The sequence below is a fragment of the Barbatula barbatula genome, assembly GCF_947034865.1.
Source record: "Barbatula barbatula genome assembly, chromosome: 15".
Taxonomy (NCBI): domain Eukaryota; kingdom Metazoa; phylum Chordata; class Actinopteri; order Cypriniformes; family Nemacheilidae; genus Barbatula; species Barbatula barbatula.
Genome location: NC_136778.1, coordinates 4,793,445 through 4,819,756, shown reverse-complemented (window position 1 = coordinate 4,819,756; position 26,312 = coordinate 4,793,445). Strand labels below are relative to the sequence as shown.

The following is a 26,312-nucleotide window of genomic DNA, read 5'->3' as shown; positions in this document are numbered from 1 at the left end:
CATCGGGTTTTGTACAAACCTTCAGAGTCCCTGCCAGATAAAGTGGGGGATGTCAATTATTTAGCTTATGTAATGAAATGCTTAGAAATGCTTATTTATAATGACGTTTTTAACATCAACATTAAAAAGGAAACATGTCAAAACAATTCTGGATAAACAAAATGCATATTTTTTAAAACACCACATTAAACACCCATTTATATAAATGCTGCAAAAAACAAATGTATTTACATTGAGATTCAAGATGACAACCAAATGAAGTTGTTATGTGGAGAGTATTGATCGCGAAAGAAAAACGCTTGACCTCCCGGGGCTTCCGTACCAAGTTAGCGTTTTTCCTCTATGTTGGTTGTGCAAATGACCGAACTTCGGTAAACTTTAAACTTCAATTTAAACGCTGTACTTCAGTTATTTGTCGTTTGGGCGTGTCAATTGTTCTATACCCAACTAACACCACTGTGTCTTTAAATGTTTTGTGTAACGTACTGTCGCTCACTGACACTATAGTAAGCGTGACGCCTCTAACGCGTTCACTTCGCGCACTGACTTCAGCATCTCGCTCCTCCTCACAGTGTCCACTATACACCATAACGAGGATTTAAAGTGTTCTGTTAGTTTACTATATTTGAAAATGGACCGGAAAGATACAGAAATGAACGATAAAGGAGTTTCATCTTCTACCAGCGGAGTTGTTGTTCAAGTAAGGGAGAAGAAAGGACCTTTACGCGCTGCCATTCCCTATATGCCTTTTCCAGTCGCTGTCATCTGCTTGTTTCTCAACACATTTGTGCCCGGACTGGGTGAGTTATAGAGGGTGATCACAACCGATCCACCCGCGCGAATTAACCGTGTTTATTCAGTATTCTGTATAATATCTTGTATTACGCTGTTATGTTTTGTGCATTTCATCAAGAAGTTCTTCAGTGTGACATTAAAGTAATGTTTTGACAAAAGGTTACTTTTTATCCTATATACGTGTACGTGTAACTATGTATCGTTTATACTAACGACCGGGGACGCGGTTAATGTTACGCCACTTTGCGCAATCGTTCTATTTGTTTATTCGCGTATTCAGTCGTACAATTGATTCATGTGCACTTGTGTTTATATTTGGTTTATTTATTACATTTTAAATTGGTGTAATAATACTATAATTTTGCATTAACTTAAAGCGACTATACGCGAAAGATCATCTGAAGTTTTTTGCAGACTTAGTAGTTTTAGTTTAGCTCGTGCGTAATTGTATCCACACATACAACCACACACGCACCCAAGACAATGATGGATGAATAAATGCATCCAGTTCCTCTGCCCTGATTGATAACTTGACCTTTTCTCCTTCATAGCTGATCTATTCAACACGATTGTCATGTCAACCCTGTTCTCCATCCTAGCTGCTGTGGGTCTTCTGTGTTTGTTATCTCCTTTTCCTTCTTAAACAAGACACGCCTCACTTCTTAATTGCAAATAGATTGGTCATAATGTTGCTTTCCGAAGCCCAAATGGATTCTTACTTCCACACAATGATGCCGCTGTAGTTTGACCGCATTAGAAACATTACGTCTATGACTGTATTGTTTGTACAGTACTTGTGATGTTGAATATTAATGAGACGATTGGGGAATTACATCCTGCGGGAAATGTATATCTTTGAAATATTGAACAGAAGAATCTTACACTATAGTTCTTTGGTTATGATCGTCAAAGCCGATATAAAGCGACGAAACTCAAACCTGGTACGCTCCTAATCTGAACCCTTCTATTCATGTTATTGTCTGGGTGGATGAACTGATACCTCAAAGCTCTAAATCCAAGCACTGACAGTTGCGGTTAGTTTTCAACATACGGTAATGAAATGACAACTGTCGAGCTTGTTACCGCCTGACTCTGCCACTTGTGGCCGTCTCATGTTTGTCAATATTGGTTTCATCCATCAGGATACCCCCACTGGAACCATGCCTCGTGTCATCTAATCCTGTTTATTATTTCAGCATAGCTTGTTCATTGGCTTTTATCAGATTTCGGCCAGTCCCTCCGGACTCTGGAGGACATGGAGTACTTCTATTGTAGGTCTTGTGAAAGCGATCCGTGGGTCTGCATGCATTTAGTATAAATCAATGCACGCTTTTTGTTTGGAGAATGCATACAGTCTGTTACTTTCTCTTAGAGGTTTAACACACATGCACAATTGTTAAAGATTTTAATAGGATAGCTCAGATCGTTTGGACATGAAAGAATGAGAAATGTTATAAATAGAGAGTTCATATTGAAATCTCTTAACATTTTGAATCCAAGCATTTTCCGACAGTTTTTTCCTGAAACTAGGGGCCGTGTGCAATTTCTGGGTCATTTGTAGGAGAACATTTTGAGAAACTGGAGATTTACGTTACCATCTGCTCCTTATTGAAACAGGAGATACTAAATAAATCCCATATACAATTTCTCTGTCCTGTATGATTGCTTCTCACGTAATGTTGAATTGAAATAGCTAAGATGCATTTTAAAGGGGCCATGCAATGGTGTTTCATGTATTCGGAATTAATTACAATGTTTAACGTGCTGGCTTCTCATGCTTAGCAAGTTTGACGTATGAAGTTGTATTTCTGTGCTCGATACACTCCCCCAGCGTTCGTATAGGTTTCGGAAAGTTTGTTTCGAACATGAAAATCCATTTTTGTAGCAACTTTTGGGCAATTCTCCCGAAAAAGCAGTGGATGATAACACTGGATATAACACTGTAATGTAAACAACCCAAACGTATAGTGAATCAATAGTTATGCAGGGATAATGTGTTTCGATGATGTATTGTGTGCCTGTGATTTAGTCCCCCCCCCCACCGCACACCCCCAGGAGGTCATATTTTTATTAAGTATGTTATTTAGCCTGGTTAAAGGCACAGTTCACCCAAACATAGAAATTCTGTCATTTACTCACCATCTTGTCTTGAATACGACCTGTATGTATAAGATATTTTAAGAAATGTTGCAGTGGTTTCGTGTCCATACAATGGAAGTTGTTGGGGCCCCAGTCATGTTTGGTAACAATCGTTATTCCAAATAGCTGGTTTTGCAATGACATGAGGTTAAATGAACAAAATTTCTTTTTTGGGTGAACTTTCCCTTTAAGTAGCCATTTAGTTTAAGTTCCTTCTGGAAATAATCGTACAGCTGTATCTATCTTTTATAAATGTGATCAAACTAAATACTCTTCGAAGAAACAAGGTACTATGCAATACTACTTTATAGGTACTCAAGATTAATATGAGACTGGCAGAAACTGCGTGTGTTATGGCAGCTTTAAGAGCAGAACTGTGCCTGTCTCATATCATATCTGCAGTTGGGAATGGTTTACCAAGCTCATGTCTGGAGCATATTCATTTACACATAAACTAGAGCAGAATATTATGACAAGAGAGCCCATGTTTGGATGGTGATGATAAAATGCCAAGAGCCCAATTTGGCTGCTTTTTAGCGCACAGACTGCATTCGGGTTGTCAGAGAACATTATCACCCTAGTGTATCATGTCTTCACCTTTAATTGCAGATACTAGTTAGGGTATGCATTGAGCGTCAGATGACGTTAGCATAAAATTATGTTAATTTTCACGTGCACCAAATGAGGGTCATGTTTGTGGATTTCATTTTGTTGACACAAAGCTTGGCACAAAATTTCCTTTGGTTGTGAAGGAAGCTTTCAAAGCTGAGATGAAGGGTTTCTTCATACAATAGATCTTTTTTTTTATAAAGTATGTTATTAGCCTGGTTAAAGGCATAGTTCACCCAAAAATTGAAATTCTGTCATTTACTCACCATCTTGTTTATCACCTGTATATATAAGATATTTTGAGAAATGTCGCAGTGGTTTTGTGTCCATAAAATTGACTTTTTTTTGGGGGGGTGAACTTTCCCTTCAAATGTCATCAGATGTGTTTAAAGACCTTATATAATGAAGTGTTATGTTTTATTACCTTAGAATTAGCTATTTCGATTTTTCAATTGAATGCTCAGAAGCACACAGATCAAAAACTGAGCTCAAAACGTCTTCATAAACAGTCAGATTTAAGGATTGTTGTTGATTTAAAATGACAAGTGCAATTCATAAAGTCAAAAGCTTTGTGTGGATGCCATATCCCAACACTCTTTGAACTGTACCCATGACACTAGCCCTGGTGCTCTTCTTGTTTCCATGACAGCAGATGCTTGCAGAGAGCTGCTTGCCTGTCTGTGGTAAGATTGAAAGAGATAAGCCAGTCCGTTCATTCCAAGGTTGAGCAGAGCCCTTAAAATGGTAAAAAAGAGAGTATGTGGTTTTAACCGGGCATTTCAAATTCCATGAATAGATTTTACAAGCTTCTCTTTGGTCTTGGTCTTCTTTACACTTAAGCCGAGACAGAAATCTTGTGACTGTCACGTACAGGACTCTATTGTTTAACCTTTGGCCCGTGTGTGAACTCTCTTGTGGATTCAAGCTAGAAATAGACTGAATAATTCAAGGCCATGAAGAATGCTGTGACATAATCGGATGTTTACATTATAATTTATAATTTTCATCATTTTAACAGTACGTTGCAATGCAAACTAGAAACAGAATGATACAATGCAATATTAAAACTAAGGATAAAATGCAAAATAAACACTGTAAGAATTAATGTCAAATAAGAAAACTGCACAGGACTCCAGTATCTTTGTCTCAAAATTGTGGTAAAAATGGAGCAGCTGAAATTAAGTTCAATTTATTTTAAAGTACTTAATTTAGTAAATTGCACATTCTGAGCTTTTTTTGCAAAAATCTATTGCTTAGTGGATGGATCGGACAGTTGGCTTTTGTAATACCGGGAGCAGTTTATGGTACTTAGAACCGTCAAGCATCCCTGACGCAAAGAAAATATTTTCTTATATATTAATGTCAATATGTTATCAATTGATCACAAATTACGCTGATGCGTTTGATGGCAGCACTTTCTTTCACCAAACCCTTACAGACACTATGTAAAAAGAACTTTGGGACGTGCCGATGAAGCATGTGTTTGTTACTTTGAGATATTGAAAAAACGAAAATAAGCTGTTATTTTTAACAGCATCATATATGATAAATAAATAAAAATCCAATGTTTATCAGCTATGGATTCGGTCTGAGTGAAATCTCTATGAAGAGGTTTTAAACGGTGTTATTGTGAGGAATGGATGTGTGATGAGTAATCTCACAGATGGGATTGGAACTGCGATGAGGGATGGGTAGGCATGAGACTGACTTTAGTATGTCTTTTCACAAGCTGTCTTGGCTCGCAATCTTGTGCTATTATAAATATGGACCATTGAGCTGTTGTGCCATCTTCAATTTCCGGTGTCTCCATGCATGTTTTCAAGGCCCACCTTGAGGCAAATCCTTCATCTCATATTGTGTCTGCTATACATCAACCTCTTGGGTACAATTTCATTGCTATCTGTTGATACATCGTGCTAGATGATTCAGTTTTATTGACACCACGAAAACCAGGAACAGTTTTGTCGATCCGGAAGTGTTTAAACTAGGTCTAATAAATGTATTGGGGATCAGACCTCTTCCTCACCCTTAGGGACGAAGCGTATCTCCACCCTCAGCAGCAGAGCAATTCGGACTTTGTGGTTAAAGGTGTCGTAAGCAAGACAGAAGAGCTTTGTCTTTTTTTCCAGGTCCTGTTTTAACAAATAGTTTGTCATACGTGGTGACTCGAACAAACTCGATCAATTGTGAAATCAACAAGAGAGGCGGCTCTTGTGAATGATTTCCTGAAAATATTTATTGAATGGCGCATCCGAAAGCTCCACCGAGGCTCTCGCTCAGCCTGGTGGGCAGAGAGATAAGTGATTTTCCATTCCACGCAGCAACATGGAGGGTCATGACAACTATTTTTACCAAATGCGTTTATGTAACATGTGTATAAACAACCTAGCGCTTTCAAAACCTGCATTTACACCTGAGACTCTCTTGCTCTCTTTCTGGTTCTCTTTTTTCCGAGTAAGACAAAGCAGAATAATTAACCTCCTACACTGGCAGTCGGGCACATGTGTAAGAAGCCAAAGAAAATTATAGTCATTGTGAGCCTAATGTGCAGGGACCGGGGACCCTCTGACGCTTAACCAGTGTAGCTCTTGTTTATAGGGAGGGAGCATGAATGTATGTCTGTCTCGCTCGCTTGATATCTGTTGTGTTATGATGAACATATTGGCATTTATATGACGTGTGTTGTACAGCATGCTAGTAGACGGTATACTGGATGTCTCGTTCTCAGTGGGGTTTGACTCTCTGTTGCAAGATCACATTTTCTGTGTATGTGTGTGTGTGTTTTAATGTGGCGGAATGGGGGGTTCTCACATCATGGACTGTAATCAGACTGCTGCATACTCCAAGGCTACGTGTCACTTCGGTTAGGTCCATATTCAACCAAAAACAATAGAAAAGTATAGACCTAGTGAGAATGGGTGGGAAAAAGGACAAAAGCAAAGATGGCAGCATCCAGGCCACATGTGTGACCCAGTCTGTGAAGTCATTTGTGATTTACCTTTTTTACATAAATGACAGAGAAAGTTCTGGCATTGAACTCTAGATGGTGCAGTCCTAAAGCCTAAAACAATCTGACATAAGTACTTACTAAAAAGCGCAGATGATTGCTTCCTTCTGTATCAGCAGCCAATACGCTTTCTGCTCTACATTTGAATCTTGGCTAATGATTGTTGTAGCAGTAATGTGCGTTTCAGAAACCCTCCTCCTTCCCCAACTCCACATGTATAGATCTTCTACAAAGTGATCACTTAAGCTATGCAGGTTTTTTTTAATATACGATTTGTTATGTGCACAGAGCAGCATGTTGTGGATGTATTGGTTGTAGCAAGTCTCCGAACTTGCTCTGCAGCATCAGCAGCGTAAGCGATCAATTCCACCAAAAACCAAATCATTTATATCTCATGTACACTAACATGCTAAACCCTCCTAGTGTTGTCATGACAGAAAATTAGAGATGCACGGATACTAAATTTCTCTACCCACATGGATAGCGGGATGTCTGCCGGTACCGATTCTGAAGACTAAATTAATATTTCTTAACTTTCTGAATGTTATTAATTCATATAATGACTATTAATATTGAACGTCAAACTGGTGATAGCCAATAGTGTGAACATTTGTCTTTATCGACCGATACCATCCGAATATATATTATACAGTATATCGCTAAAACTCAAGAATAAAATCATTCTACATAATGCGAAGGACATTCTGTGAACTGAAAATATAACCTTGACATTTTTCATATTTTATATGACAAAACAAGGCCGTGTCAAAAAATGTAATCATAGTTGAAATGAATGATTAAAATCCAACTTTGATGCTCGGTAGAATTAGTCACATATGTGAATACTAAGAGTAAGCATTCTATCTTTTACATTCGTTCTTCACTTCCTTGGTTTCTGTTGTAAGCTACGACTGCTTTCTTAGAATATAAAAGTTTGTATTGTTTGTATAAGGGCCATGGGAAAAGATACTGTGAAAAAGATATAAATGGTTTTTCCCAGTTCCTCTCCAAAAGCCAAGCATACCACTAGCCCACAATGTCAACAAAAGAAAAGACCATATACAGGTCTTTTAAAGTCTATATTGAAGCGGAAGTTGCGATTGACTTCTTTTCTGTATCATGACGAATGTCTGAATGAAACGGCTTCTGGAATTAGAAAATATGTAGGGTGGGGCTTTAGTTTGCCATTCCCTTTTTGATTGGTTTGTTGTAAATTGGGCCCGGAGGCAAAGCCAAAAATGCCCGGCCATTGGACAGTCATAATAGTCCAACCTCTTTTTTGTTGCTTACGTCATGTGTTGAAGGATTGTTGTTGAGAGTGGAGAGGAGCTTAATGTTTTTGATTAAAGATTACAAATGAATAAAAAACAATGGTGTGGGTGTGCATAGATATATAATAATCCCTGCAACACTGTGTAAAACACTTTTCCTGTTTGATTTCATGGTGACTTTAAGGGGATTTCAACTCTTTTTTTCAACAAAAGACATAAGAGAAAATACACAATGGGAGGTCGATTTGGGGCCAATGTTTGATGTAGTCAAAATTTCTTCTGTTGTGGTCTGCATAGTCTTGCAGAATTTCCATGTCAATTGTGTTCAAGAAATTTAAGAAAGTCACTTTAGAAGAACTGTACAATAGATATGCATGTTATTTTCTCTTTGCTCTGTTTTATATATGTATATTTACATCATGCCTGTTAAAATCACTTGCCAGTTTATCATTTTGTATTTGTAAAACATTGTCAATGCATTCAGAGAACATATTAACATTCTTTACAAGAGTTATCACATCACAGATATTTCTTTCAGGTCAGTAAGTCCTACATTTAAATGAACATTTACACATTTGGCAGACGCTTTTATCCAAAGCGGATTACATTGTGAATACACATTTGTTTAAGTATGTGCAATCCCTGGGATCGAACCCATGATCTTGGCGTTGAGCTACAGGAAAGCTACATACAAATCAACCAGTCATGTCTGAACACGATTAATCATTGTTTCTAGTCAAGCTCTAATATTAATATTTTACATCATAATTCTGACTTTGACTTTAATGTACTTTATAATTCACGTGATAAACGAGTTCATTACAGGCCTGTCAGATCCCTTCATACGGCCTGGGATCAGGACAGATTGCTTGTTTTAAAACATGTACAAACAAAAGAACACATCGACACATGTTGACACAGCATCTCACTGTGCTTTTGTGGCAGGTACGTTCATCTCAGCCTTCACGGTTTTGTGCGGAGCGAGGACAGACCTGCCCGACAGACACATGTGCTGCGTGTTCTGGTTGAACATCGCAGCCGCCTTCATCCAGATCCTCACCGCCATCGTCATGGTGGGCTGGATCATGAGCATATTTTGGGGAATGGACATGGTTATTCTTGCAAGTATGTCTTTAAATTAAATGAATTAAATGACATTGAGATTAACAGTAAGTACACGTGTTTTTTGCATAAATAATCCACGACACATGTACTTAAATTTTCACAAATCCGTGTCTGGCAATTTAACATGCGTAGTAAGTGTAAGTGAATATTGCAGGATGCTGTGGGATGTAGGCTATTGTTAAGGTCCAATCTCACATCTTTCTTGTTCCTGATAATACCATCTCTGCCTTCCAGGGCTGTAGAATGTGCCAGAGTCCTTTGAACAATGACTATCAGAGCAGTCTGCTGGTAGGAGTGGATTGAAAGCGCCACAGTAATTGCTCCGTGTAGGCGGTTAAAGCTACTCATAGTATAGCCTATAGTGCTAATAACACACGGAGATATAGTCTTTCAACATTCCCTCTGAGTATAACCTGAGATTTCCTTTTCATTTCCATGTTGCTTTTTACTGATTGATTTTATATTTCTAACCATTTGATTATTTATTTTTGTCACCTGATGCCGGTTTGGACTGAAAGTCTCTGAAGGTAAGTGAACCTGAGATTCGACTGTGCTGTTAAAACTCATCTTCAGACCTGCCTCAAGTAAAACATTTAAAGAGAGACCACCAAATACTGGTCACGTACACACTACAGCTATACACGGTTGTCACTCCACGTCTGAATGCTTATTTTTTTCTGTACACACAATATACATTTACAAATAAGTACTCCTTTAAATTCAAAAGCTTCTAATTTTAAAGTATACTTGTAAATGTACCATTTCAATTCTACTTCCTATGTGGAAAGTGCACTAAAATAAGCTCGTTTAGTACTTTCAGGGGCGGTTTCCCAGACTGTATCTTAAAATATATGCAATTGTAATGTTTCTTTGGTGTAAATTATGTTTTTTTTTAAATCTAATTTAACTAAGACTCATGATTTAAGATCATCCCTGTCCGTAAAACTGTGCCATTTTAAGGCACCATGAAAATAATTACTAAATGCTATATTTTTTGTATATTAACAACTGAATGTGTGAAAAGCACTAAGTACACTTCGAAGTGTACTATAAAGTGTATTTTAGTGCACTATTTGTTTTACCTGGGTTTGGACTAAATTGGCTGACATTTTGGTTTAAGTGTACTAGTACAACTAAATCTTTCTGCGTAAAGTATTTGAGAAATTAAACTTCATTATGAGTTTTAAAGTATATTAATAGCACACACTAATACGCTTTTGTGTAACGTATACAGCTTTAATTGACAGTCTCTTTCTTCAACCAAAAAAATCTACATGTGTAAGAAATTGTAAGATATTACAAAACGCAAGCTTCTGTATTCTATACACACACAGAACAATGCATTTACATAATTCACTCCCACATTTAAATTGATGGCTTTCGCTTACATAATTCGCGATGTGGCCATTAATGTTTCCAAACAATGCATGACATTATCATCAAAGTATTTGATACAGGTCTGCCGTCCGGTCATCCCATCATCACTACACATGCCGCAAGATCATTCTGATCCATCTCGGATAATGTGCCTCCCACCACCTGCCAGTCTCCCATCAGCCTGCTTGAGCCACTTTTTGTCTATTAAATGCCAGGAGAGTCATAGTGCTCATTAGAATAGAAGCCCTGCAAAGGCGAGACATCATACGGAGTCTGCCGAGATGCACCATGGCAGAGTCGCACGCTGAGCTCTTTCACAATATATTTCAGCAGCTTTGCCTTTGCAGTACATGGCCTTAAAACACGCAGCACAATGGTTTGCATGCAAAAGCTTCTGATTTTAAATGTATGTTAGCCTTATTAAGCTGCAGCTTTAATTGGTTGATTTATTAACAGCATTTAATGTTCTAATGTGATGTTTTATTAAGTTTCTTGGAGTCCATTTCCACTCTAAAGCCCACCCTGCAGTAAATACAGAAAGATAAAGCCCACAAGTGTTGCTGGAGATTGTTGAGTCTGTGCTATAAAATGGCAACCCCCAGTTAAAGTGATATATGGAGATGACAATATATGAGTCACTGCTCCAGATGGTGGATTGATGTGTCAAGTGAGGCTCACGTCAGGTGGTAGTTGAACGTTTCTGCTATTTTAATATTTAGGTCAGTTTCAAAATTTCCTCGAGGCTTTTCATAGGAAATAACACCATCATTTAGTACTAAAGGGATAGTTCAACAAAAATAAACAAATCGTCACCCTTCATCCAGATTTAACATGGAAAAACCTTTGATTCTTTCTTCAGTGGAACACAAAAGAAGATTCTTTAGGTGCATACAATGGAAGTCAATGGGGACCAATGTTGTTTGGTTAAATACATTTTCTGTAGAAGTATAACAAGTTAGAAATGACATGAAGGTACACAAATGAACGATTATTCATTTTTGGCCGAACGATCCCTTTAAAGTACTTTGATAAAAGGCACAAGATTCATGGTTCATGGATTGGCTTTTGAGACTTTATTATCGAAAGGTTGCAAGTTATGCCCCGCTATTCAACCACCAGGCTCCATTTCAGCTTTTCAGTTCACCCATTTGGCTTACATGTACCACAAGTCTTATAAACTCTATACAAGTCTTATAAACTCTGTATCGCTCCTCTGTTTACAGGTTACAGGGAGCAGGCCGCCCCCCAGCAGCTCTGATTCATGCCCTCCAAATCTGGAATGTGCACCTAATCCCATGCCATCTGGCCAACACGTATTGGAGCTTTGAGATGGCCAGGGATCCAAGAATTTCACATGACGATTCTCAGTCCAGCTCATATTATATATATTCAGGTTCTGAATGAATTGACCTGACTGCTGAGGGACAGCAGAAGAGTGGACTGTGAATCTGTTGTGCACATGTGAACTGTCTACCTTTCACCTGTCAGGGAAAATTATTTTATGTAATCTTGTTGTGCTCTGTAGTCTTATAGACAAATACACCTTATAACCCAAACATCTGCAAAATGTATGTAAAAGTGCTATCAAATGTGCAATGTAGCTAAAATAAAGGGAGGCTTAAAGGAATTGTTCACACAAAATTTAAATACACATTAAATACATTTAATTCATTATCCAAACCTATCAAGCAGCTTCAGAAATCACTGAATATAATGCAGTATTTCCAATATTTTATGGTGCTTCACATCTTTAAAGGAAAAAATGGTCCCCATTGACTTGACCATAGTACATTTTTCCTACAATAAAGGTCAATGGGAACAATCTTTCTTTAAGAAGGACACGCTGGTCCCCATCCACAATGAGTGTATGGTAACATAAATATCTTATGAAAAGTCATAAGTTTGAAATAACAAGCCAATGCCAGATTTTTCAATGAACTATTCCTTTAATAATGTATAATAGTTAGCTTCTCGCACAACACCTTATTGTATGAATACAGTACATATTACACAGAATATTTAGATGGTCATGTGCATTACAGTATTTATAGTATTTTAGTGTGCTGTGTTTTTATTACTTAAATCAAACCATATACATCGTATATTTATCTATTTGTTTTACTTATACATTAAAAATATCAACGCATTTTTTTTCAAGGATACATTCTGTACTGTAAATAAGTCAAATACAAAAATTACTGTTCATTTTTTGGCCAGGACACATTCATTTTATGGACATTTCAGTCAATGCATTGTAAAATACAAGTAAAATATCAATACATATTTTGGTGCGTTGTGCCCTATAGATTTTCTATAGGTTGTTATTTTGAGTCTTTGTTTATCCTAAATACCCAGAGCCCAAGCCTGACAAATGACATTTTCTTCGGAAGTAAAACAAGTGATGGTTAAACTTAATAGTGGGACAGTTGCCATAGCGACTGCTCACTTTAATTGACTCATGCAGGGTATGAAATAACACAATTAGTGGGAGTTATTGTTATTTGACTGGAAAAGGCGCTCTGCGAAGTGCAGGAGTCCAACCTTAGTGATTTTGATATTGATTCAGAACCGCAGTTGTAAATCCAACAAAACAAAAAAGGTGAATTTGCTAAACATCTGGAAAACTTTGTTAAGTTTCTGAATTGATTTTATGTGAGTTCTAACATTTCTGAGGTCTTAAATTATTTGCAATCTTTTTGTAATATGAATAGATAGTTGCTGGTCTCTGTTGTGAATGTATTTTTTTGTCAATATGTATACAAAGTGGTTTGTATATAGTTGTGAGCTGTTGTAGTGCTGCCTTTTGAAATACCATCAGTGTAATTCAGTCCAAAGGCGTAGATGTATTACAGCCAGACGTATGTTGCTCAGCAGACTTACACGATGAATTGTAACCTGTCACACCTGTGTCAGAGGCAGCGTCTAATAAAATCTGCTTTTAGTTCATGTGTCTTTATACCGTTTATAGAGAAACACTCAAAATCCAGGACCAAAGCTTGTAACATTATACTCCTGCTAAATAAATGTCTTTTTATCATTGTCATGCTTTTGACTAAAATGACAGCATATAACCTACTGTACAAACATAAATTAACTTTGTTACTCTCCACATAACATACATTGCGTGAAGGAAGAAGCTGTTTGGCCACAAAGGCTCATTATTGAATACAGAGACGTGACTTTAAGGCTTTTACCCAACTTACTGAAATTAACCAAATTAATCTGAGACAAACACAATTAAAGAGAGAAGAGGCAAGACTTCCTCTCTTGGTAAGGCAAATGATGTCGTGCCATTTTCACAATATTTGTTTTGCTTAGTTTAATCTCTGCTTTGCTTGTCATTAAGTGAATTTGGTGAAATGACTTCCTTGCATCTTTGCTTTAAATGGGATTCTAGATATCTGGCTTTTTGGATGTCTACAAGGTGTCTAGAAGATCCACCTCTTAATGTAAATCTGTGGATCAGATGAAAAGAATGGGAAGGGATGCTGTATTGCCTAATGCCATTGGTCTGTCTTTCAAAAGTAACTTTAAGTGGTAAACACTTGATGTTAAGGCTTAATATAAAATAAGTGCCCTTGTGTGTTTGGTTAGATTTTTAGAAACATCGCATCATGTCTTTTTAATTAAAAATATAACAAAAAATCTTTTTTATGGTTTTATTGCAGCGCGTCTTTCAAAAACATATTGAATGTGAGGTTATGTCAGACTCTGTTTTAAGAGCGTAACGGTTCGACTCTTTTCCCAAATAAGGCTGGATTTTTGTGCTGTTGACTGTTTTTTATCATCTTCGGCCTTTACAGAGCATTCCTTTGGGTCTGGTTTTTCTTGTCTCTCATGATAGACCCAAGCAGAGGCACCATGACTGGATGCAGTAACCATTTAATATACCATGGTTTGGTTTTATATGCCAAACAAACTACTTCACCACCAAGAGTCGTGGCCACGGTCACTGGGTTTGTTTACAACAGAAAGGAGAAGGGTAAATAAAGGGCTTGAGATCTAAACCTGAAATATATACACTGCAGAGCCATCCTCTATCTACATCTTCAATCACTTTATGTCCATATACAGAAACAAGAAAACCGTACTGGTGCCAGCGCCCACCCCCAAAAGGGTGTCAAACTTTTATGACCACCCGCCTATATAAATGACCGATATGCCTTACATAAAAAAAGAGAAGATGGAGAGAAAAAAATCGGATCAATCTCCATTTATTGTGCATCATGGTTGTTTTGTCAATAACTGTAAAGCTTTGACAAGTCAAACATCCTTTGTTGGTGTCTTTGGAGCCTTTGACAAGATTTTTTTGTCTCTCGGTTAAGAAGCCACCAGATGGCGCTCTAATACAGCACCACTTTGACCAGCCAGCTACACTATAAAGCAAACGTGTAGATTCTCATAAGTAAACTACATTTGTAAACTGCAACCACCCCCAAAATATCAATCCACATTTCCCTTGTAGAAAAAAACTAAAGCACATTGCAAAATAAATCACCGCTATAGGACGAGGGGACTACACTGAAACGTCAGCATTGCCAGCATCCACCAGCGCCGGTGTAACAGACCCAGATCTGCTTACATGAGCACAGCATCCATGTGGCTTTGCTCCCAATTGAACCCAGCTGCCGGTCATTAGTTAAGATCATTGTAGACGAACTCTATAGCTGTGTCTCGTTTCGTTGTGTCCTCCGAAGGTCTCACAATCTAAGGTAATCCTCAATTTAGAATGAAATGAGACGTAGGACATACTGGCAGAAAAGGAAACTGTAAGTACCACGTTGCTATGACAACACGTTGCACTCGCACACCTGTCAAATTAATTAAAATTATTTCTACGTGATTTTAAGAGGTAAAAAGTTCGCATGTCTACCCTAAACAATGCCAAAAGAGTTAAACAAATGTATAACTTTTTGCCTTACTGTTTTAAAACGTTTAAAAAATCTACAATTCTAGTGGTCGCGTTAGAATGGTGAATACGCGGTGTCCTCCAACCTGCTTTTATGAAACGATGACGTAGCAGGCTTCAAATGAGACCTCCGCATGACGCAGCCTTCCGAAACGTAACGAATGTCTATAATGAGATAGGGGTGTGTTTAAAGGCAAGTGAATATTTCTCGTTTCTATTTGTAGGGTCCGCCCATACATTACCTAACCTAGCGATTATAGTTTGATCAACTAAAAAAAATTGGCAAACCCATTAAGTTGCTTTGATTACAATCTTTTATTTGTTATTCGTTTGGGCGGCGCTGACGTTGCACTTCCGAAGTTCCGGGGACTCAAGCTCGAGCCTCTTGTTCGCTTCCGTGTAACTATTCAAAAAGTGAAATATATGGCCAAAAAATGATCATTTAAACATTTCTACTCACTGCAATTGTTTTGATGTTTGACGTCATGCTTCTAAAAGAAAAAAAGCAGATCCCGGACTGATCGTGAAGAATTCAAAACAGGCAATTCCCACCAGCGGCTGCGTGTCTGTATGACGTCACGAACGTAAACAAATGGGGTCATGCAGTTACAGTTTCTCTTCGTAATAACAGTTCTCAGTAGTCCATGAGCGTGTGATCTAAACAAACATGCTGTATAACACTGTACAGATGCACCAAAGAAAATGTTGTACCGTAAAGCACTGTATTTGCACACCCACATTTTGTTGCCACGTCTTTACTTGAGCTATTAAGTTGTCACTATATTAAATAATTACATAACGTTTATTAACACATGGGGCCTAGCACCCATTATGTCATCCTCATGTCGTGTGACATCATGTCCATTTTGATTTAAATTATCAGAAGGATACTGATCTTCAAATTAAATGTGATGTGTCTTTACATGATTCATCTCTGAGTTTAAACCCTAAATATAATCCTTAATGTTTTAATAGTATAGGCTATTCACAGCCTCCTCATACAGCAACCATAAACTAATGTCACTGAATTGTTACTCAAGGTTTGCCAATGTCAGTTTGATCTTTTTTCTTCCTGAGCTCTGCCTCAGCTGAGGTTTGATCTATAACTCGGTGTATTTTTACCAGTGGGCTTTTTTAGTAATGCTTTCTGAAGCCAGTTCTGGGTCACATGCTTTATTTTTCACTTTAGTCTTTCGACACTTTTATTAGTATGGTTGTGCGTGAGGCCGGTGGGTGTTTGGCTTGACACTTGAACACGGCCTCACTCCAAGCTGACTGCTCTCCAGGCTAATATTTTGGCGGCCCAACACCAGTACTGTGACTCGGTCCAAGTATGACTAAATAAGGAAGTCCCACTTATTCAAGAGAAACTGATAATGTAGCTGCTTAACCTTCACAATTTAAGCTATCCGATAAAAATAGCTAGTTTGTGCACTCTCCACGCCGAAGACAATCTGATCATGGATGATAAAAAATATGTAACCACGACAGAGAATGCTGACACAAATTATTCTTTTGATCTTTATCTCAAATGTTTTAGTGTGTGAATGTGATATAGTAAGTGATGCATTTTTCATACTCTGGGGAAATTAATTAAACTGTTTTGCATAGTTTTTAATAGACTTTAAACTACAGCGAATTTAAACAAGAGGGGCACTAGGTGGCAATGTTTCACTTTTATTTACTTTATTGCAAACAAATGTCATTGACATTTATACATTTGATCCAAATCCACAAAGAGTGCATTTTGGGGTATATCATGTTTTGGATAGGTCAGAGGAATAAAAAGTTTTTCCTAAAATATGCTTAATGTCTGTTCAGTCTTATTTTATTAGGTAATTCACATGAAAAAATAGTTTAATTTACAGGAAAGAGGAAGAGGCCAAATACAGTCACTGTGACTGTATTGTTTACTATGGAATGAAAGACACATTTAAAAAAGTATGAAATCTTTTTCTTTCTATCGTTTTCTTATTTTTGCATTGATACTAGATCAAAGGAGCAAGTTGATGTTATGTAAACGTATTCGTACCAAACAGGCCCTTCAGGTCTTGACCAACTCATTGCAAGAGAACAAAAACCGGTTTCAGAGATTTATTTGTCCTACAGAGAAAGAACAGGCTCTGAGAACATTTGCACAGTTTTACACAACAACATGAGCTTAGCTTACATTACAGTGAACCACTACATCCCCAAAGTATGAGAGGTACAGCCAAACAAACATGAAAAATTAAACAATGCAGCTACATTTAGTGTTCTTGTGCAAAATGTAACAAAAACATCAATAAATATTAAGTATGCGTATGACACCTTTAGAGGCCCCCATTAATTTTGACTTCAGACAAACATGGCATGAAATGTAAAATGTGTAGGGCAGTAACTTGGTCAGTTTAGTTTGTTCTTTGTAATACAGCACCACACCAGCAGGGGGAGACCTATTCCCATTTCTTGGGACAAGTTTAGTTCGTAGAATGGACAAAACGGAAATTGAAACTGGGGATCGTAATTATTATACAGCACAATGTGTGCTTTAACGCTTTTAGCTTTATTCACAGGGTGAGTAATTCATTGATCTTCCACTGTAGTAGGCTACCACACAAACTCTCGACATCGAGATTTGATGGACATTTCTCAAAACAAACATTTCAGTGATATCTGTCAGGCCTGTTAAAGCTAGTCTTAAGGTTTAATATACCAAACAGTTCTACATTTTCGTCTCGCCATTTCAATCTGTTTAGGGAACTACAGGACAAGGCTTTGAGAAAAGGTTCTCAGTTCCTTTGCCAATCGTAAAAAGGTCATTTATTTGACAAAAGCACATCTCTCATCCCGAGTAGAGCATGGGTGCAAATGAGGAACCCTGTGATGACATTTACTCTGAGACCTCTCAATGACCTCTTTACCCTTCGTCACTAACAAGCTTGACGCCGACGTGTCAAATCTTACGTCCGCCATAGGTGTTCCTCGCCCGGGGCTACATCAACAACGATAAATCACGGTTTGCGTTTATTCTGCTGTCAGGTCTTGTTTCCATACTGACCAACAAATTAGTTTTATCTCCAGCAGTATTTAGTTTGGAGCACATCTCTGTGTTTGGGAGTATGCAGAGATGGGGCATTTGCATGGCAAATAGGCATGCAAACAACAATCAAACATTCAAAAATGACGCGTTCTTAAGAGGTGTGAGGCACTGCGACTTCAGGCACTTGTCAACGGAAGAGAAAACTTTCGCAAGTTTCTCATAACAACAGGAATGTTTAAAACTGCGTGAGTGTTGACATGTTTTGAACCAACAGGTGTGTAATTTAAGGTTATGATCTGTAGCTCCTTGAGCTCCAGAAATATTTTATAAACAAACAGTCATTGGGCTCACCGCCTGCCATACACAGCCCTTAAGGATTCTTACAGACGAACACCAGTCAAGTTATGTCATCTTAAAAAATAGACCACAAAATCGTCTTTATTTCTGCTCTGCCGCTCCTGAGAATAACCTTGGTGCTTTCATTCACTGTTTTTGGGCACGCTGGATTATGAAGGAATGTCGATATGATGAACTTGTTTAGCATGAAAGCATAGAGTAAGACTATTCACCGCATGGATCCTTTGTTTGCTCTACTACTGGCATCTAGTAAAAATGACACATAACCCTACTTAACTTAAAACCGGTTAGAAACTTGCAAGTATAAATATCTTAATCTAGTGGTGGATCAGAGAGTATTTTTGTTATCCGACTTGTTATCAAATGTTGATTTTTTTTTCAAATAAAAAATCGTAGCTGGGTGTAAAAAAGACCTTTTCGAGCATGTGCAACATCTCCAAAACATGTTAAGATTACCAGTGAAACTTACAATTGTGCTCATATGTTTACATATTTCTTGCCAATTCTGCTTATGTTAAAAAATAAAGGATCTACTTTTTTTAGTACTGCATGGAAAGTCACAGAGAACAGATATCAAGGTACATTCAACAAGGCAAAATACTAAATAAAATGTTCACAGATGATCCTAACAGTTAAATCCAGGCTAAAACAATAGTGGACTAAAATACACTTATTTAATTACACTTAGTACACTTTCAAGTGTACTCCATTAAGTTTGTATTTAATATAATAAAAACATAGTATTTAGTACTTCGATTCATGGTTTCTTAAAATAGCACAGCTGTTAAAAGGACTCATAATTTGTATTTTAAGTACAAAATGACTGCGTGGAATTAGAGCACTATAAAGGTGTATTCAAACGATTATTCCTGATGCGATTAATCATTTGACAGGCCCATAATATTCTCTGTAGTGGCACATCATTTGCTCAGTGATGTTGAACATGCAGAGCATGCTGGGAAATCATAGCCCAGAACAAACCAATGGTAAGTAGACTAAAGGCTAAAAATATGAATTGATGCTCTGGGAGGTAAAAGAAACGAGAGCACATAAACAGCATACATTGTTCATTCACTTAGCTACTGTTTTGTCTTATAGAATCTACAGATATCCGTCATGTATAGTTTATATTTACAAAGAACTTTACCACAGCAGTACTAAAAAAGCCCATTTTCAGGATCCCAGTTATCAATAATATAAAGGTTTCTGCAAGTGCATGTAAACGTCTGTGTAAACCAAAGAGCGCAACCGTAAGTACTCGACATAATTCCATAACACTAGCAAAGAACTGGCATAAAAGATGGATGAGAGGGGAAAAACGGAGTGCGACTTTAAAAATCCACCTGTTTGTTAAAGCATCTAGCTGCAAAGATTCTATTCACACACATCCTTAGCTAAAAACACTGGCTTTTACACTATATATGTACAGCATCTACAAGTTTACAAACATACACGCTCATTAAAGGCCACTGCGGCATTTTTGTTTTCAATTTTACAGTTTGCTTTTTTGGTAAGATCGGTTTGGATAGCTTAAGGGTAACCCGGCGAGGTGTGGAACTGTAGTGCGGGCGACCCGCCCCGAGGGCAGGCAGAGAAGATGAAATCTCTAGTCGGGTTTAGGAGCAAGCATGGAGATCACAATGTCTATGAGGTGGTCCAGGCCGTAGAGGTAGCCGTCCTCTCTGTTACCCTCCACCCAGGTCGCCCTGTGGCTCAGCTCCTGGCCCTCCGGCAACGGAGTGGTCTTGCCGAAATCGATCATCCATATTCTTGCCTGTTCCCTTTTGTCATGGACGAATAGGAGAGAGCTGCCGATCACCTGAGCGAGAGAGAGGGAGTTCTTAACCATGCCGTGCACAGTAGATGTAAATATCTTGTTTTTCTTTTATATTTGTGCAGCAAACATACAATTTCTCTTTAAACAGACGATTGCAAAGAACTGTTTTGTCCACAGTAAAGTTTGTTTTTGTTATCAGTGAATATACAACACTGTGTTTGCAAAGTCGGTTTTAGCTCCTTGTATTAACACACTTGCGGGAGGTGAAGTGTATCAAGTGTATTTGTCTTACCTATAATACTTAAAACACTAATAAAGGTTGTGGGGAGTTTTGTATGAAACCGAGCAGCTGTTTTAGCATAACGTATCCAATGGCATTAGATGTTTTAAAGCTGATCTTTACATAAATGCTGTCGTGTATTTATCTTCATATATGCTATTACGGTTTATCACAATGTTGGGTGCAAGAAAGCATTTCGTATGTGTGTCTAAGAATAATAAAGAACAGGTTTACCTCGTGTGTTTTGAAAAATGGTGAAACCTCCAACTTGTCTTTGATCTCATTCAGGCGGTTCAGATAGGAATTCTGTAGGATAAAAGACAAAAATGGTTCAAATAGAATTGAGTATTTATTTACGTTTAAAATGATAAGTGTCATAAAACTCATTTGTTTTATGAGTAAGGCTATGTGTCCACCCAAGCATTTTTACATGGCGGAAATCTAAAAACATAGGCTGTGGGTGCTTGACAGGTTTTTTTAGCAGTGGCGCTTTGGTTGCCATGATACCAAAATTCTGCTGTGGAACCAATATCTAATTTTAAAGACACTTTGATCAACAAATATTACTATTGTGGTGGCCGAGATATCCGAGATACAAACACACGTACTCGTAGGTAGAAATATTAGCATCTGCGTTTGTTTTTCAGTAATTGTACGGATACACATATACGATTGCAAGTAAGAGTGAAAATGTATAAATCAGAGGTGGACGATAGTTTTTTGAGTGAATGAAAACTTGAAAATATTGAAGTGCCGTCCTTCTGCAACCTTGTATCTCCAAATTTCGTGTTTTTATTTCTAATGTTTATATTTTGTCATAAATCATTATGATTAGTCAACTGTTATGTTTGTCACTGGGTTTTGCACATTTCTGACCAATAAAAATTATTTTAAAAAGTGCTTGACCACACTGACAACACAGTATCTTATCATTTAAAAACTGCAGTGTTTTTACAAGTTCCTTACATAATGTAAATTTGGACAGCCAAGGTTTCGGACGGACAGTGCGATATGTAGTCTTTTTACGTAAAAATTCTAGCACGTAACTTTATCCAAGTATTTTTATTGTAATAAAGTACCAAATTTTGATTTACCGAAGTATTAAAGGTTACAAATGTTGTGACCTCAGTAGAAAGCCTTGGTGGCCATTTATGTTAAATGTTAAATGTGTAGGATCGTGGTCCTGTGAAACACAACATTTTATGTTTCCACATGACATGATGTTGTTTATACACCGACTATGGAAAAACAAACTAGTTTATTTGTTAGATATAAAACACAGTCATCAGATGAATCAGAACTGAATCAGGATGCACGTTAAGTTCCAGGACACACGGTGGACAAACATGGTGTTACTGTTTAATAAACAAGAGACTTAATGGGAAGCCAAGGACAAAGATCTTCAGAACTGTTTGCCAAAAGGGCTTAACACTGAGGAAACACCCTGACTGAAGGGAACCCTGGCATGTCATTCACCTGCATTTCATATACAGCAAGTCAATTCCCAGAGCACACAAAGATTGACGCCAAAGATTGAGTCACCCTGTTGCATCATGCAAAGTGTGTTTTTGCATGTGTGAATTGCTGGGCAATATAATGGTGCATGTGCTTTAAAATTGGCTTTCCCTGACAAACACAGTAGCAGGTGGGCTTTCTCTAGGTTTCAAACATCTACAACGCTGAAGGCTGCACCGCACAAAGGAAACCCCTAGTTTCACAAACCACCCTGGGGGGGGCCAAGAGTTCTGCTCCACCTGTTGCTTCTTCCCCTCCGTCGACCACAGAGGAGCTTCATATGGGCCGTAAAGCACAAATGCTTGTACATGAACTTACCAGGATGTTCTTGTTTCCTTTGACAAAGTCCTGGAAGGCTTCGGTCAATTGGTCCCTGGTCTTGGTCTTTTTGAAGTCCCTGTTTACTGTACCGTCTTCTTTCTGTAGTAGGGAGAAGGATGCGATGTCATTGTGGGGAGCAAACAAGAAAGGGAACAAAATAGCACCAATACTGACTTCACATCAAGGTGCAAGTCTTATTTTTCAACCAGTTATTATGTTTTAATAACGTTTTTTAATAAATGTTTGTTTTTAGTTATTAAAGTTAGTATTTTAAATAGGCTTTTGTTCTTATACTTTTTATTTTCAAGTTCATTTTAGTTGAATATTTTGCCATTTTGATTTATCATTAGAATTATTTAAACGTCATTTGTTTTCATTTTAAGTATTTATTCAGTTTTATTTGTTGTGAAAAGAGATGAATTATTGCTTACTCTACAAAGATATTGTAAAATGCCCAGGACACATTTGTTGGTACCCCTTAGAAAAGATAAAAAATAATTGGACTATAGTGATAAACTATTTATTTTCTTTCATTAGTATCACACCTGTATCCAATCTTGTCATCGGTCATTCAGCCTATTTAAACAGAGAGAAGTAGTCACTGCTTTTTGGTATCATTGCGTGCCCCACACTGAACATGGACCATGAGAAAGCAAAGGATAGAGTTGTCTGAGGAGCTCAGAAAGAAAATAATAGACAAGCATGGTAAAGGTTAAGGCTACAAAACCATGTTCTTGTGACAACAGTGACAATATTATTAAGAAGTTTGGAATTGTAGCCAACCTCCCTGGGCGCAGCTGCAGGAGAAAAATCGACCCCAGATTGAACAGAAAAAGAACCAAGGATAACTGCCAAACAGATACAAGCTGAACTCCAAGGCGAAGGTACGTCACTTTCTGTCAGCATCCGTCGCTTTTTGAGCAAAATTGGGCTCCATGGATGAAGACCCAGGAGGACTCCACTTTTGAAAGAAAAACGTAACAAAAGCCAGACTGGAATTTGCTAAAATGCATATTGACAAGCCACCATCCTTCTGGGAGAATGTCCATTGAACAGTTTGAACGCAAGCTTGCTAATCTCCTCTCCTTCATCCTAAAGGAATCAATACTGTCTGGATTGACTTCATTAGCTGTACAACAGCAGTAAGTCTTTTTGACATTTTCAATGAAGATGTATTTACGTTGGAGGAGCCATGTAAGAATTGAATTACGGAAGTGAAATTGTGTTGTGAGGGCCGTGGCCTGTCACTGACTGATGTTGGGCTCAATGGACGTGCCACAAACAGGCTGCGCGTATGACAGAAACATTCAGGCACGACCGTCCTCTTGAGACGGGCCAATCCTGCCCCCTCACCTCAATTTCAAGACTGTGATTTCAATAAAACACATCGGTCTCAAAACCTTCACTTACAGTCAAACAGAGATTATTCATTCGTAATGTTATAGCATTAAAAAGTGTTTATGTATTTAATTTAATTGTTTTAGTGACTTAACTTAAGGTTTTCAAATAAATGTAGGCCTATATAGTATTTGATTTCAGTTAACAGAGAAGTTATTTTGACAATATTTGGCATTAATAATAAAAATAAGTTAAAGTTACATATAGGGAAAGTTTGTAGTGTATGAATCACCAAACTGCAATTTTATGTTTCAAGCTAAAATGGGGATAAATAGGCAATTGCAATTTTAAACTTTGGGAGGAATTTCCTTTTTTAGTTAAAATGGCATTTAATGGGGATGTTTTTGCAATATAATTTCTGTTCTACATCATACTGTTGGTTTCCAATGAAGGGGAAGTGTTAAATGTCAAAGTTTCATCACTATTTTAGAAGCAGAAATCTCACCTTGATGCCCTCGATACGGAAGCCTAATGTGGCGGTGGAGCTGATGGTTTCCCTCCACTGCATATAGCGCGGTTTAGTGACCGCTTTCTGTTCGTTTTCCTCGGGCGTGGGTGCGTCAGAGTCCACTTCGATCATCTTCTGGTACATGTCGGCTCTCAGGCTGGGCTTCTTTCTGGCTTTTGTCAGCTCTTCTTCCAGATATGTCCTGTGAGGAGAAACAGTTTTAGGGTCACATACTTGTTTCATCAAAACTTGTACATTCAAAGGTTACTGATTTCATTAGTGGCATGGTAACATAAGTCCTTAAAAAAACTATAAACTGTCATTGTATGACACCCATAGCAATTCATCAAAATATTAGATTTTTTGACCCATAGAAAAAGATTCGGTCTGTCAAACGATTAATTGTATCTAGAATAAATGTTTGTGTTCCGTGCATATCATATTTTTATTTAGAAACCCAAAACTCATTTAGTAAATATTAAGATGTATTTATTTATATATAGCATGTGTCTATAAATATACAGAATGAATATGCACAGTACACAGACATACTGTATATTATGTAAACACAAAGGTTTATTCTGGATGCAATTAATCAAAACTAAATCCAGATGAACTTTACTTGAGAAACTCTGTAGCTAAAAACTGCACTGAATAAGTGAACCTCAAAGCGTTGCATTGTTTTGTTTGGACAGCCCAGTGAATACTGTTAATATCCCGACCATCTGGTTATCTCTATATTTGTCCATGACCGCTGCCACGCTTTGGTCGGAAAACAGATCGTTAGGCGATCCCGGGAACGTCAGAGTGGGAAAAGTGATGAAGGCTGACCGATGTGTATCAGGGTCTTCCCGTACCATCCGCAAACAAGCACTCCTCTCATTCAACAGATTAAAGGACACAACGTGCTGATTCTGCTGATTCTCTGGGGAGTGAAGTTCTGCTTAAAGTTATATGGTGCTTTGAATGTTTAACATCTGTACAAATAATGGGTCAATGGAACTACTAATAAGACATTTTCAGGAGCAGACAGACGGTTGGATTAACTAAGATAAAACAAACTGTGTACTTTAGAGGATTTCGTTTTAGATGAGAGAGGAATTCTGGTTTAGTTTCTTTTCATTGGTGTATAGAATAGATACGTTCTTTCAAGTTGCTTTATTCTACACAGTTCTCTGAACAGCGCCAGCTGTCCTGCATCTGTTGAAATTCTTTCAAACAGGATAAAAGAACCAAAAGAAAACGACTCTACTACTTTCAGATTTCACAACTGATACGCTAGAAGAGGACGACACATTTTAAATAAGGCCAAAAGTTTGACTTAGTAGTTAGTAGTACACAAACATAAATGACCTCAGCGCTAACACCAAAAAAAGCTATTTTGACGTTTTATTTTGTTAATATTTACTGGGCAAGTATTTCTTTAATTATTTTATATAGATCGTGAAATTTAAAATATTCATATTAATCTCCATTACAATTTAAAGGCATAGTTCACAGCAAAATAAAAATGATATAATTTACTCACCCTCAAGTTCTTCCAAATCTGTATAAATGTATGTGTTCTGATGAACACAGAGAAATGTATTTGGAAGAATGCTTATAACCAAACAGATTTTGGACCCCATTGACTACCATAATAGGGAAAATTACGTAGTAATTTTTTGTTCTGTTGACCACAAAAAAAGATATTTTGAAGAATGTAGGACAGCAAACAGTTCTGGGGAAACTTTGACTACCGTTGTCATTTTTCATACAATAGTATTCAATGTTGACCAATAACTGTTTGGTTACAACCATTCTTCCAAATATCTTTCTCAACTAGAGATGGAGTAATTCATAACAGAATTTAAATTTTGGGGTGAACTTTCCCAACTATTCATGTTTTCCATGACCGTCTTTCAATCATTTTTATGCAAATCTTTATACTAATTGGTTCAAAGGGTCGTTTTCGATTTCTTC

General features: G+C 37.5%; 2 protein-coding genes across 3 annotated transcripts in view; one reads left to right on the top strand and one right to left on the bottom strand.

Annotated features, from left to right (window-relative positions):
* Window positions 1-271: 271 nt before the first annotated feature.
* On the top strand, window positions 272-13,363 carry stum (stum, mechanosensory transduction mediator homolog). 2 transcript variants are annotated; one of them, XM_079474595.1, is made up of 3 exons: window positions 272-800; window positions 8,767-8,946; window positions 11,547-13,362. In XM_079474595.1, the coding sequence occupies exons 1-3, from the start codon at window positions 632-634 to the stop codon at window positions 11,579-11,581; spliced, it is 384 nt and encodes a 127-aa protein (XP_079330721.1). In that variant the 5' UTR covers window positions 272-631; the 3' UTR covers window positions 11,582-13,362. The 2 variants fall into 2 exon arrangements, 1 of the variants encoding a protein (XP_079330721.1); XR_013787655.1 differs by having other exon boundaries at window positions 539-800; window positions 8,767-9,473; window positions 11,547-13,363.
* Window positions 13,364-17,312: 3,949 nt separating this feature from the next.
* The window catches only part of itpkb (inositol-trisphosphate 3-kinase B), a 30,366-nt gene continuing 21,366 nt past the window's right edge, over window positions 17,313-26,312 (bottom strand). Inside the window, exons 5-8 of the mRNA XM_079475026.1 lie at window positions 24,348-24,552; window positions 22,502-22,603; window positions 20,903-20,974; window positions 17,313-20,430 (exon numbers count right to left, since the gene is read on the bottom strand). Coding sequence (XP_079331152.1) covers window positions 20,218-20,430; window positions 20,903-20,974; window positions 22,502-22,603; window positions 24,348-24,552 — 592 coding nt within the window. The 3' untranslated portion in view covers window positions 17,313-20,217. The remainder of the gene's footprint in view (window positions 20,431-20,902; window positions 20,975-22,501; window positions 22,604-24,347; window positions 24,553-26,312) is intronic.